Below are 14,206 nucleotides of genomic sequence, written 5' to 3'. Positions count from 1 at the left end.
TTCTATTGCTTTTCAGAAAGTTAAAACTGTCGCTCGCTACATGCGAACTCTATGGGCGCTGCCATGTTGGATCTCGTGTGAAAATGACGTAAATTGCGAGATGAAAAGTGATTTCGCGAGAGAAGAACCCGGATGTGCGCCATCTTCGTCTGATCATAACAAAAGTCAAATATCATTTCCACCGATTTCTCTCGGGGAAATTAGACATCTTTACCCTCCGATAGCGCTATCTGAGGGCTACAAAAACATTTAATATGGAACAACCACCAAGATATGATGAGGTAAGAATGAAAAAACTCAAATAATTCCGTAGTTTTAGGGAAATTTTATCCGTTCTATTTTCCATATCGTTGAGTTCGATAATTCATCAATATCACATTTGTTCAAATTATGGATAACACCATTTCAAAACATTTAGAATTATCACTACCAAATGTGAATTATTTTATCTACATCAGAAGGAATGATTATGTTATTGCATATATCACGCGTCGCATGCTAACTAATGTAGGACACTGCATTTACAGTTACACTCCTACTCTCGCGTCTCATTCAGACAGCAAATATAAATCAAACATGGCATTATGAAAGTCATGATGCATATTGATCATTCCATATACTTCACTACACACACACACATATATACCGGTATATATAATCAACATGTCATTGTCATTGCTATATCTATAACCCAAGCTCTTCAGTGACATTATTATGGTACATCTTGTGATGGGTTATCATTCATGATGAGTATGAATGAAATGAAGTCCTGTAAGCTGTTTGTTATTCCAGAAAAGAGGACCTACACCTAGAATTATAGCGTTTGCTGTGATTTTGAGGGCTTTCTCTGCTATTTTTGTGGGGTTTTTTTCGCTCCGATGTTTAACCTGAAGCAAACGCTACAATTCCTGTGATGTAATCCACAGCTACATGTGTGTGTACAGAATAACATTTCCTGTTTTAAGAATGAGACATTCATCAATTTTAGATAAGCTTCTTCTCCATTTTCTTGAATTAACATCCTCACTTATGACTTCAATCTGCTCCTCCATCCCCCAGTTTGTCTCTGTGTCATCCAGCTTCAGTAGTTGTGATGATATTCCCCTGCTTTGTAATTCTGTTTACATTGAACACCCTATAATGTCAACTGCTAACTTGCCACTAATCACTCTGTGTGTACCTATTCCAGAATGTATCACCATGCTGAACTATAGAGACAAAAACAAAAAATATTACAACATACTGTTTAAAATAGAGGAGTCGGCTGTAAGAACAAGATACACATGGGACTCTGACATCAAAAATTTATTGTACATTTGCAACTTAAAAGATGTTTGGGAAACACAAAAAATTGGTGACACAAATGCCTTTCTAGATATATTTGTAGAGCGTTTTTATACAATCCCACAAAATCAATGCTAATGTTACGCCATAATGCTCTGAGTACGATTCCACCGACTAATACAAATTTGAGCCAGTAAGCGAGACTTTGTAGTCCATGGAATCATATGAGGAGCATTATGACATAAAACTGACATTGATTTTGTGGGATTTATATGTTTTTCCACATATTTTTTCAACAATTCTGAATTGAATTTTGTAAATACTACATCATTTCCTCGCTCTTTATTCTTCATCGTGTATCAAACCATGGCATCCCACACAACTATGCAAATTTGTCATCACGTGACCCGAGCTCGATGGAAAATAGAAGTAAGCTTACTGGCTGCTACATACAAATAAACAAATTGTCATTGATAATCTACATGATATTTAGATAGAATAAAATTCATTAAATAAAAATAAAAGTACCCCTATGTATCAAACTCATGCCACTCAAGGATGTATATAAAGTAATGTGTGCCTTAACGTTTTGAAAGTACATAATTATTATGATAATTTGATTGTAGCGTAGCATTGGTAGGAACACTCTAACAACTGAGAGAGAAAAAGGTCTGTAGAACAGGGTGATATGGATTTTTGATCTGCCCTATTTGATGTCACACAGGTGAAGATTTGCATGTGTTTGTGTGTGTGTGTGTGTGTGTGTATATATATATGTATGTATGTATGTATGTATGTATGTATGTATGTATGTATGTGTGTGTGTGTGTGTATATATGTATGTATGTATGTATGTATGTATGTATGTATGTATGTATGTATGTATGTATGTATACATGCATGCATGCATGCATGTATGTATGTATGCATGTATGCATGTATGTATGTATAATGTATGTATTTATACGTCACCTGTCACCAATCTCGCATTCTGATTGGTCGAGAGCCCTGCAGATACACAGGCGTATTTTTCACCAACAGCCGTATTTTTGCTTGTTGTATCACGTGATCACTACACGTCCCCTTGTAAACAAATCTAGCAGACAACTAGAGATCGAGCTATAACCAGCATTTCCAATGCCAAATTTGTTGTCAATCGAACAAAATATCACCGTTTTATACATTGTAACAAGTCTTTGAACTGTACTTTTCATGTCACAGGGAAATAGTCAAAAATTCCACACACAACCGTGAAAGTCCAGTGACGGTGAACGCACGGTCGTCACGCGATCGTAAACATGAATTCCTAAATTTATGAAGGATATGAAAATTACCACCACAAAGGGTGTAATTTTTGCTTAACTAGAACAACAAAGCATATCACGAACATTTATGTACATTTAATGGAATACAGTACGCAAAACAAAGACGCACTCATTTTTCAGCTGATGGTTATTAAGTTTGAATATATCGCTGAGTGATATGCAAATAGTAAACATTACGTCATACTACTGAGCAAACGCGCACTCTGATTGGATGATAAAGTTAAGGCTGACATGTAAACAACCGCATTGCAGTTATCAGAGAGGTGCATGATACTACGCTCGACAGTATAACGCGGAAGTGATTTTATTTTAACATGAAACAGCATTTTTAGACATTCGAAAATGAATTCATAGTCGCAGGTGACGTATAAGTATGTTATTTGCCAAATACTGTTCCACATCTTGCTGCTCGAGGTAATTTTTCTGGTATAACGGCTCGCCTCCGGCTCTCCGTTATACCAGAAAAAATACCTCTCGCAGCAAGATATGGAACGGTATTTGGCAAATAACATATACGTATGTATGTATGTATGTATGTATGTATGTATGTACATTTTGTATGTATGTATGTATATATGTATGAACGGTCATGGTAGAAATGCTTCTGGGCTTCTGATCCATTACCAACATATGGTTAATTATTACAATTTACTGCTCGAGACTACTGAATATTAGAATAGGAAAAAATCTGCCAACAGTGTGTAAGTAGCTTTTGTTGTTTGATTATGGCCCTTTGCATTGAGAAATCAATATGCAACAGTGCGTTTCTGCCCATTTACAGGCAGACTAGGTACGTAATACGACACACAAGCCTACAACATGTATAGTTTTTATCTATGGGATGTTTATGGGCATTTTTGTGTTCTTTTCTCTCCCGAAATAAAGTTTAATAATAATAATGATAATAATAAAAAGTCAGATTTCTTGTTACGGAGGACCAAACTAGAAGTACATGTATTTCCTAAGGGCTGATGTTCTCTTGTTTGTAAAAGCTGTAATTTGATTGGTCAAAATAGCCAATGTCTGTGCCCAATGGGTGACCTTTGAAGCTAGATTGATGCAAATGGCCATGCCCCATATAATACAGTGGTAACTTAGACTGTGAAAATAGTAGCGATCACACCACTATGGTATATACAATTTGCAACTTGGTGTGACTGTTACTGTTTTTACCAAGATGTCATTGTCACACATTTGATAACGTTCATTTAGGAGGAAGGGAGAGAGGGTTTCGGCATAAACAAAATCCCTTTATTGAGCTTGTGTGACATTGTGTGATCCTCCCTGAATGTTCTGAATCATTTACAACATACACTTTACATGTGCATAAGCTTGTAGAAGATATCTCAGCCTTTCAATATTTAAAGTACATAACATTGTTGTAGCCCAGAGACTTGGCTATCTGGTTTGAAAATGAACATACTGTCAAGCTAGTATGTCAAGTCACATAGGCAAGTCACTAGTTTATATCTACCCATAGATTCATCTCTTCATCCCAAGTAAAGTTCTTGAGATTTGATGCCACGGATAGCACTAAACTAAAGATAGTTCTTGAGATTCGATATCAAGGATAGCAGTAAAGAGATATCTGGAGATTCAATATCGTTATCAAGGATAGCACATTGACAAGACTAGCAAGTTACAGTGTGCCCTCTAATGATAGCCAAATTTTGTTGTTGTGAATCAAAATGATAAAAACTGGCATTTCTTGTGAGTCACCACATAGTAAGAGATAGAGTAACACCAAATATTTGTGCGCCACTAGAAGATGTGTGCATCAGTGGCACGTCAAATTAGCTTAGAGGGCACACTGATGAGCTACCATTATTGTTGATTGAAAGATGGGTACACAGATTTATCATTTCAATGCAGTCTTAATACCATGTGTTTTCTTGTGTTTTGACATGTTTGAAATTTGATAACAGAAAAAGGACATGACGTGTAACACTAACTATACCTACATCTATGTTTAATATATAAAATATTTATGTACAAACACATGTAATACATGTATGTAGCTATGTGATGGCCAACAAGACCAACTATCAGTTTAAATAGCAGATCAGCTGTTAAGGTCAAAGGTTAAGGTACATAACCATTTGTCTCCATTATTAGCCAGTATTATTGAAAACCGTGACAGTTCAAAAGTTCATGGTAGTATAATGACACTTCAAGTCATACATTTACTAGTAGTAATAATAAAGAACAAAATAGACACATCAAAGGAAAGAGGAGCGATGACTCAGCTGTTTGTAAATAGTAATAACCATGCACATAAATATTCATATAATACACTAGACTCTCTCACCAGTCTACGAGAGCATCGCTATTAGCAGTTTTGTATGTACCGATAGTTACTGCATAATTGGACTAGTAGAATATCCTTGTACTGTGGGCCATCATCAACTACATTATAGGACTAATCATTTGTTGATGTGTTAGTGTGATGCCCAGGCTTGCAGTAACATGTCAACAAATGATTAGCCCTACATGTATGTAGTTGATGAGGGCCCACAGTACAAGGATATTCGAGTACAACTATGCAGTAGATATTGGTACATGCAAAACAGTCCTTTTAGCGATGCAATGCTCCGAGGACTGTGAGAGAGTCTAGTGATACACCTTTGCAAAGGAATTATGTGAATTCTTACTCCAGTGGTTCAAAAGGTCATGGTACATGTAGTATTGTAATATGACACTTACCATAGCAAATTATTGCATATACAATAAAAAATATGGTAATTCTATACTTTGTTCAACCTTTTGTTGTTATACTTCATGTACTCTAGTTTGAATCATATAACTTTGTTGTTAAATATAGAAGCAAATATAAATATGTATGAATGTATGAAGGGATGTCTTTGTGTCTGTGTCTGTGTCTGTCTTTCTGTGTATGTCTGTGTCTTTCTGAGTCTGTGTCTGCATGTTTCTGACTGCATGTGTCAGTGTCTCTGTCTGCATCTGCCTGTGTCTGCGTCTGCGTCTGCGTCTGTGTCTGTCTTGTCAGTGTCTGTCTGTGTCTGTGTCTGTGTCTGTGTCTGTGTCTGTGTCTGTGTCTGTGTCTGTGTCTGTAACAGTGTCTCAGTCTCAGTGTTATTTTGTACCAGAAACTACAATGTACATTCACCTTGATTTTTGCCACAATAGTATGATTCATCATACAATAGAAGTTGGTTGTTTAGATTGGTTTTACTTTTAGCACAAACGTTTGAAAATGAATGTATGAATAAGTGCATATATAAATTTTTTATGTTGCATTGCGTTGTGTTGTCACTGTATGTTTTACTGACCATTCCTAAACAAAAAGCTTGTTTGTACATAAAACTTTAAAGCCATCAGTATTTTCAAGGCTTCAAATTATTGTTGAACATATTGTATGTTGTATATTGGAATGACACAGTTTAGAATTTACATTGTATACTGTTTTACCAACTTGAATCTCCTTTTTGACATTGTGCAAGAAGAGCCTATGGCTCAACAGTTTATCGAGATTAAATATTTAGTCAATAATAATAATAATAATATCCAGAAAGACTCGTGCAGTCTTATCAGTGTCATTGAATATGACATTTACTGGTTACAGTGGTAACTTACAGTGTCTCGTACCATAGTTTCCTGTTCTTTTTCCACATTTGTTTCAACATAACAATAAAAATGCTTTGGTGACATCTGATCAAACACCTCAAGTGGGACTTTTGTTTCCTTTGCTTTTATCATATACTATATAGTGGTAGTGAGTTAGGTACTTATACTGGTAACAAATGTACATAACATCTCAATATTTGTTTGGTTTGTTTATTTGTAGGTGGACCAAGATGATGAGGAAAGTTCTGCAGTGATCATGGCATTGGTAGTACCACCACCATCTCCAGAAGATACTAGACCAAGTACTCCAACACCACCAGGTTAGTAGGCTAGCACACTGGTAGTGGTACTATATCAATAAATTGATCATTTTGAAAAGAAAACCCCATCTTTTTATCTTTAAAGTGCTCACAAGTGCACAAAAATGAAAATTTTGGAAACAAGAAAGAAATGAGTTGTGTTGGCATTTCAAAAACATTCATTTATATTGACAGGTAATCGTAGTTTGATTGTATTATCATCAAAAACAAGTGAATACATGATACCAATTGTACACGTATTATAATTATGGTGGGTATAGTATGTATAGAAATGTATGTATGGAAATAACCAGGAGAATACATATATTCAAATATGTACAATGTAGAATGTAGTGTGTGTGTTTTGCCTGAAGTACTTTACAAAATATAAAACTTATAACAATGGGCATTTATAAAGAAAACATGCCAGGACATGGCATGGTATGGTATAATTAGATGTTATTCCCCTATATTTTTCTTCATTCAGCCGAGGAAAAAATGAGTGACCTAAGGGGCCTTTGTCACTACTGACCTAAGGGGCCTTTGTCACTACTCATCTATTGACTCGTAGACAACCCTTAGGTCATGAGTATTTTCCAGCTGAATGAAGAAAAATATTGGAGAATAACATAATTATACCAGTGCCAGTAATATCCATATCCAAGAAAAATTGGGGGGAAATAATGACAATTTTGAACGTTTTGACTCATACTTTGAAAACAGCAGAACCAGTAGTGTAGACATGCGTTGTTGTAACATAGACGCGCATTGTTGTGATGTAGAATGGCCAGAGTATATATTCTATATTTTTGGCTTATGCATGGTATAACTTAGGTAAATTATTGGCTGTTAACTTTCAGATATATTCTCTCAATTCTTGTATACTAGTGACACTAATATCATGGTAGTGCATTGTTGCCATAGGTCATACAGATCAGTAACACCTTATTAGACTATTTGGTGATTTTAGACCAGAAAAGAAGAGCTGGGCCTGAGTGACTGTTATTATACCATTTTGACAGAAAATGAAGATGTATAAAATGAAGTATGATATCCATTATATGAAAAGGGCATTCAGAAATGATAAAAAGGGCTTCGCATTCTTGTTACTTTACGTAGGCAGGGCTTGAAATTAACAGTAGTCCTATGCCCACAGACTACCAATTCTTGTCATTGGGCTACCATAATATTCAGCTGGTAGCCCTGCCACTGATTATGTGAAGATTTAAAGGATGGAAGATTTACGAATATGAAAGTATTTTAATAACACACACATTTCCACTAGAGGAACTCTGTTTTCAGGTCAGGAATATGGGACAACTGGTCACAATCCTTGGGCTACCACTTTCTGAAATTGGTAGCCCACTAGGACTACCAAAAGAAAAAAGTTAATTTCAAACCTTGGTGTAGGGAGATCATTTCAGTGTTTTGTAAAGTATTGTTTGCTGTTGTCTTATTTCTCAGCTGACATAACATATATATATATTTTTTTCTTTTTTGCAGAAGATCCAAAAGATGAGAATGATCCACCACCATACAACATAGCCACAACTCTTCCAAGTTATGATGATGTGCAAAAACAAAAAGAAACAGAACCATTAGTGGTAAGAGTCAAAATCCACTTACAAGTTATAAATGGTTATCATTGAATTTCTTGAAATTGTATTCTTTTGGGTCTTAAAGTCTATGTATATTCTACTTGTAAATAACATGATATTGCTTCATACGCATTTGTTTTTTCATTCAGTCCAGATAAAACTTCTTCTGAAACTTGTAAAAAAACCAAATCCAGTTATTTTGGATTCAATTACTATAGATTTGGGAAAAGGCAGTTTTGACTGAAAATGTGACCCGCGAATTATAGCTTTGAACACTAGGGGGCGCTATTGCTTCAAATTGGGTTAGGCTCTGATATACACATTTTCAACAAACATACTGTCTTACATGAACACACATATAGAAAATATGCATAATAGTTTGTATTTTGTCATAAAATACAGCATCAAAAATATAAATCTTTCGTTGATGTTTAACATTTTATGAAGAAACGTCACCATTTTTTAGGCGACGCCGACATTCCACTTTTCTGTACCTATCATGACCCCACTGTGGCAAACTAATATCAATGAATAGGAAAAACTTATGTACCTTTTTTTTCGCTGACATTCCTATGGTTTTGTTTTCAAGCAGTCAGTATATGGATCATTGCTTTTTATAGCCAACTTTTTTAAAAGAGTTGAATACCGAGACAGTTGTATTGTGTCAGCAAAGGGATTTAGAGCATCACACACCCTGATTTTCTTACTTCTTTCCTTTCCTTTTCTTTTATGTCTTTTCTCTTTTCTTGGGGTCTACTTTACACGCCACTTGATTTGACCACCCACATGCCGCATATAACTATACAGGTTGTTGGGAGTCTGTTATGCGGATTTTCTATGCTTTAGTGATTGTATACCTACACACCTATATCTCTACTCTTGTCAATTATTCAAAAAGGTGTGTTTTCACCGCTCCCTTTTTCTATTTAATCAGCCATAGCCAAGTAAATATACAAATCACTGCAAAGCAAATACCACAGCTGTGTTTTTGTGCCAATATGTAGACATGCAATAAGACAGAGAAGGGGAATTTGGTAAAATTACATAGCATCCTGTACATATATGATAATTTCAGAGATTTGGAAATTGGAAGCATAGAAAAATGGGGAAAAATTTTGCTGCCCCCTGGCAAAATATTGTATTTAAAGATTCAGATTTCAATAATGTGAGGTCAATTTGTATCAAACATTCACAGTTCTGTCACATAGCATCATTTCATGTGACCTTAATGGGTGTCTATTTGTTTGTCCTGCTATAAATTATCTGTTTGCTTATCTTCAAGTAAGGGCTATGTCACCCCTGATTGCTATCTTAAAATAATCATAACAGTCAGCCTATTGTTGCAAACATCACCATGGCAACAGTGTGGAATGTGATTGTTTGCAGTGCTATTGTGTTATTGTGTTTGTTTAACAGGCTGCAGCTTTCGGTTTGTTCACTGGACATACCAAGGCGTACACAAACGTCTTCAAATATTACTACAAAGCTTACAACTCAGTATCTACTATACTATGACCTGACCTAGCAGAACTATGAAATATAACCATAACTGTCAACCATTCAAATTATTGATATTATTAATATCCTCATTGCAGTGTAATAATCAATCAGTGATCCATATTAGATTAGATTAGATTAGATTAGATATTACTTTATTACAACCGTATAGAAAATTGACAATTCTGTTTGGGTACATAAGTGTAATAAAGATATTGAAGAACACTATGTACTATGTATTGCACCCTAAATCAAAATAAATATGTCAGTTATCTATATGAATATGATAGCATAAAAGTGCTTAGTATTATTATTATTAGTAGTAGTAGTAGTAGTATTATATACTTATTTTATAATTATTATTATTATTATTATTAGACTGTATTTGAACTTGATAGTCTGTTGAGTCAAAGGTTCTTCTCACACAACGTCTAGATAAACATAAACAGAACCATGTATCCCAATAACAGTTTGAAGTTGATAAAACATAATACAAAACAAACAAGATGGCATATAGTAAATAAATGGAAAAATAACAATAAATAAAGTAAACAAAATGGCAGATGACTGAAACTAATTTTCAATTATATAAAATACAAGATGCATCAAAATAGACATAATCTGATTCCTATTTAAAAAACATTCATGTTATTGATATAATTAATATAATAACTACTAACTATAATCTCTTATCACACAATTTTCCTCATAAGATATTGACTTCATTGATACAATCAACCCCAAAAATCAATATTGTCACTCATTTCAAACTTGACTTGTTTTCTTTGATTTGTTTGTGTTTTCTCTGTAGAATGACCATCATGAAGGAGGTAGTAGGGACCGTGACATTGATATGGACCTAGGGGGTGATGTCATGTTTATCTGTACATTTATCAGTAAGTTAAATAAACTTATCAAAATCGAGCCAATTTCTGGCTATCACTGACACATTGTATTGTTTGAAAGGGGGGGGGGGGGGGGGGGGTTGTCTTCTAGAAGGCTTGTTAAATACTGAAGTTCAACTGAAGAAAGGAAAAGAGTTTATATGTCTTCTTCTTACATGTTAGTTTGTTTACAGATGATGGAGTCTCAGCAGTATATTAATGGAAGACCAATGAGAGCAAGTCCCTTTTACAGGCTCCTAAAATGAAAAACTAGAGAAAAGACAAAAAAACAAAAACACACAAAACATGTCAAATTGGAGATAGTAAAATCATGACAATCTCTGTGTAACTTCTATCGCAGTAATGTCCAGACACATGTTGATTTGATGACATATTTATTTCCTACTCAGTGTTCTCCTCACTGGAGAGAAAGCATGGTGTAACAGTCACACCCAGGCTGCCATACTTGGCAAGTTTCTGCCATGATTCAAAAGTGTTCTACCATCCTTGCGCTTTAGTAATCTTTGAATAACAATATTATAATAATACTTTGACATAAACAGAAGTGTCTGATCTCAATATCCCACTGTGTATTTTGTAAATATAAACATGTTAGAGTATGTTTGAATGTTGAAGACATGCATATTATATATGTGGATCATTCTACAATGTCTTGTTATTAAGTATTATGCAAATTACCCGCATCCTTGCATTTTATTGTGCCGGGGGGAGAACAGTGCAGTACTACAGTATGTTGATATGATGCCCCTATGTCATAACTGACTTCCTTTGAGTTAGAATCTCACTCAGTTTTGTAATCATTTACTGAAGAGTAATTTATTTTAATCCTCTGGCACCGAATTGAAGGAGGTGAAAATCATTTTCTCGTCTTGTCTGGCATCGACAAAAGAGTTGTATGCTACTTCAGTGTTCCATACAATTCGACAGAGAGACACATTTATGAAGGAAGAAGTGATATTGTAGATTTTTGTTAAATGATAGTGTTGTGTTTTCTTTGAGACAAATCAACCAAGACAAACATAAATTATGAGCCCTATTTGGTTTGTTAATAAAAATATAAATGAAAATTAAAGCTACTGCAGTTAATGTGTAAATGAGAGATAAACAAAAAATTCTGAAGGTTTGTAATTTAGTTTCTCTATCAAGTTCATACTGAAAACTGTACCCACAGTGACAAAGTAGCCTCTGTATAACCCATCTTGATTAGAAATCTTGAGAGAATGCAGGTAGCAATGTATACTTCTATGGTTGTCTGTTCATCTGATAAATTGAATCAAGAGTTGATGTGGAAGGTCAAGTTCAAGTTCAAGGACATGTGTTTGATAACCAATTTATTGTTGTTTGTCTTATTTTCAGTTGCATTTATCTTCAACTGGATTGGTCTGTTGTTTTCATTCTGTATGACAACAACAGTAGCTGGTCGGTATGGTGCTATTTCAGGTTTTGGACTCTCCATTGTGAAATGGGTTGTTATTATGATGGTAAGTATCAACATTTTATTGTGAAAAAAACACCACACAAAACACAGTGTATACCATGTGGTTTCAGGTTTGGTATGTCACACCAATATCAGTTTCATTGATTGATTGATTGTCAACCTTGTTTTTCCCCTCTAGAGGGCGCCATACTTATGAATATCAGTGTTTCGAACAACTCTCAGTACCTGCAATAGCATTTTACCTAATGCTAGAGGGTCAAAATATTGAACATGAAGGTCGAGTGGAAGTTATGGTGTCAATCAAGAAATTAAATGTTCATTATTTTTATGATGTGCCTAGGCAGTAATATTCTATTTCAAATAGCCAGAATTGGTGTTTGAATGTTTGAATAGAAATTTCGGTAACAGTTCTGGTTGATTTGAATGACCAATCCAACACTTTCTCCGAGAGGGTCCTAGTTTTCATAATTGTGTACATCCTTCAGCCCTCTTTATAATTAACATTGTCTAATTATTTATATTCAATTTTATTTCAGCACACCACAAGTTTTAACAACTATGTTGATACTTTGCCATGTTTATGGTGGATTCTTCTCCTACTAGGTGAGTTCAATGAACTTTTCGCAATACATGTTGGTTGAAATGGTTATACTGCCCTCTTGTGGCAGTACCTATGCATACTTTTCTTTTTATAGTGTTCATATTCAATAGTACATAAAAATGAGTTTTATAGTGATTTATATTAGAAAAGGTACAAGTTACGGTTTAATAGGTGTGTGTATGTGGGGGTGGGGGAGATTATGTGTGTTCATATATTTATATAATTATTGTATATGCAATGTTTTTTGAAGGTTTGATGATCTTGGTAATAAAGGGGAAGATTCAGGAAATTATATTGTTTATGATACTTTCATTCATATTCCTAGGGTGGAGGGGAGGGGGTTTGGGTATGGTAAAACATAGAGTGAACACAAAAGAATTTAACTACAGCTGCTCTTAATAAAACACTTGTGTATTATCTGTGTGTACATGTCTCTACATATATGTATTAAGTAATCAGGGGTGAACAAATCATTTTGTGAACTGGTGGTCCCCGGACCAGTGCCTTAAAAAATCCAGTGATCCTGCTGAAAGAATTAGTGGTCCAAGGTCCTGCTAATGTGAAACATTAAATCTTTCCTATGAATCTGTATATTCAGATGACTTTTTAACATAGTATTAACAGTACTGGTCCGACAGACCAGACAAGGTAAAATTTGTACGTCTACTAATAATCGACCTTGTTTGTTTGTTTGTTTGTTTGTAGGGTTGATGTTATTCCTCCGTGGGTCAATCATGTACATCAAGGTGAAACGACAATTTTCAACCGGTCTGAGAACGCGCTTCAGCTATTTCTACATTTACTAAGATACAGATTATGAGTCAGGTTCTTTGATTAAAACTCAGTACAGTACAACTCGTCACCAAGTCCATATTCACAAAGATAGGTAGTCTAGACACCCTAGTTTACCTTTTGTGTTACATGTTGTTGCACGCACAGTTATTAACACAATGTCGGTGGGAGGGTTTTATTAGCTTGGGTTGGGTTGGGTTGATTGGGGTGGCGTAGGGTAGATTAGGGTTGGTAGGGCAGGGAGGGTACTTTGATAGTTGTTATGAAGGTAGGTAAAGTCAGACTGAAAATAAAAATTTAAAAGTATGCCAAATAATCATTTATCCCTTTTATGAAAATGGTGCCAAGTTATACCAAGGTGGTTCACTCATGATACATGATAGAAATTACTTTTGGGGGGTGGGGGTGGGGGGGGGGGGTGGGGGGGTGGGGGGTGTCTTACCGTATTGTTTAACCCAATCTCGCCTCATCAAAACCCTGTAGCTTGATATAAACTATGAATCTATTGTACATTCACTCAACTATTACCTCCACTTTCCAAGGAAAAATGAATTTAGCATTTTCTCATTTCTGAAGTTTTTTCCAGAAAATTTAGAAAAAACTATTGTAATTGTCTTCATAGCCACAATTTTGTAGAAAATATGGAAATGAAAGTACAATGGTGTGAAGTTTTGTAGTGGTCTGTTCATTCATAACTTTGTACTAAATTTGAAAGAATTGTGTATATCCCAATGTTTTAATTTTCAGTGAATTCATATGTACAGTAAATCGGTCAACACACATCATTAATCCAGTCTGACTTAATCTACCAAAAATGTATGTATACTCACTAATATTATCGTAATCAATGTTTGAGGAGCAGGGTTCAATTTTTATTGTTGT

The 14,206-nt window shown here is 34.9% G+C and overlaps 1 protein-coding gene across 1 annotated transcript; it reads left to right on the top strand.

The window, feature by feature from the left end:
• The first annotated feature begins 142 nt into the window (after positions 1 to 142).
• On the top strand, positions 143 to 13,715 carry LOC144439004 (NEDD4 family-interacting protein 1-like). Its single transcript, XM_078128242.1, has 7 exons — positions 143 to 281; positions 6,415 to 6,514; positions 7,997 to 8,097; positions 10,400 to 10,484; positions 11,850 to 11,974; positions 12,468 to 12,534; positions 13,238 to 13,715. The coding sequence occupies exons 1-7, from the start codon at positions 255 to 257 to the stop codon at positions 13,336 to 13,338; spliced, it is 606 nt and encodes a 201-aa protein (XP_077984368.1). The 5' UTR covers positions 143 to 254; the 3' UTR covers positions 13,339 to 13,715.
• The last annotated feature ends 491 nt before the right edge of the window (positions 13,716 to 14,206 follow it).

This window comes from Glandiceps talaboti, chromosome 8, assembly GCF_964340395.1.
Source record: "Glandiceps talaboti chromosome 8, keGlaTala1.1, whole genome shotgun sequence".
Lineage (NCBI taxonomy): Eukaryota > Metazoa > Hemichordata > Enteropneusta > Spengelidae > Glandiceps > Glandiceps talaboti.
This window is presented reverse-complemented; position numbering and strand designations above follow the sequence as displayed.

Bases quoted from the DNA above. Each gene is read 5' to 3' on its own strand.
- LOC144439004 (XM_078128242.1), top strand. From the start codon at position 255: ATGGAACAACCACCAAGATATGATGAG. The intron at 282-6,414 runs GTAAGAATGAAA...GTTTATTTGTAG, and splicing joins AACCACCAAGATATGATGAG to GTGGACCAAGATGATGAGGA. The intron at 8,098-10,399 runs GTAAGAGTCAAA...TTTTCTCTGTAG, and splicing joins AAGAAACAGAACCATTAGTG to AATGACCATCATGAAGGAGG.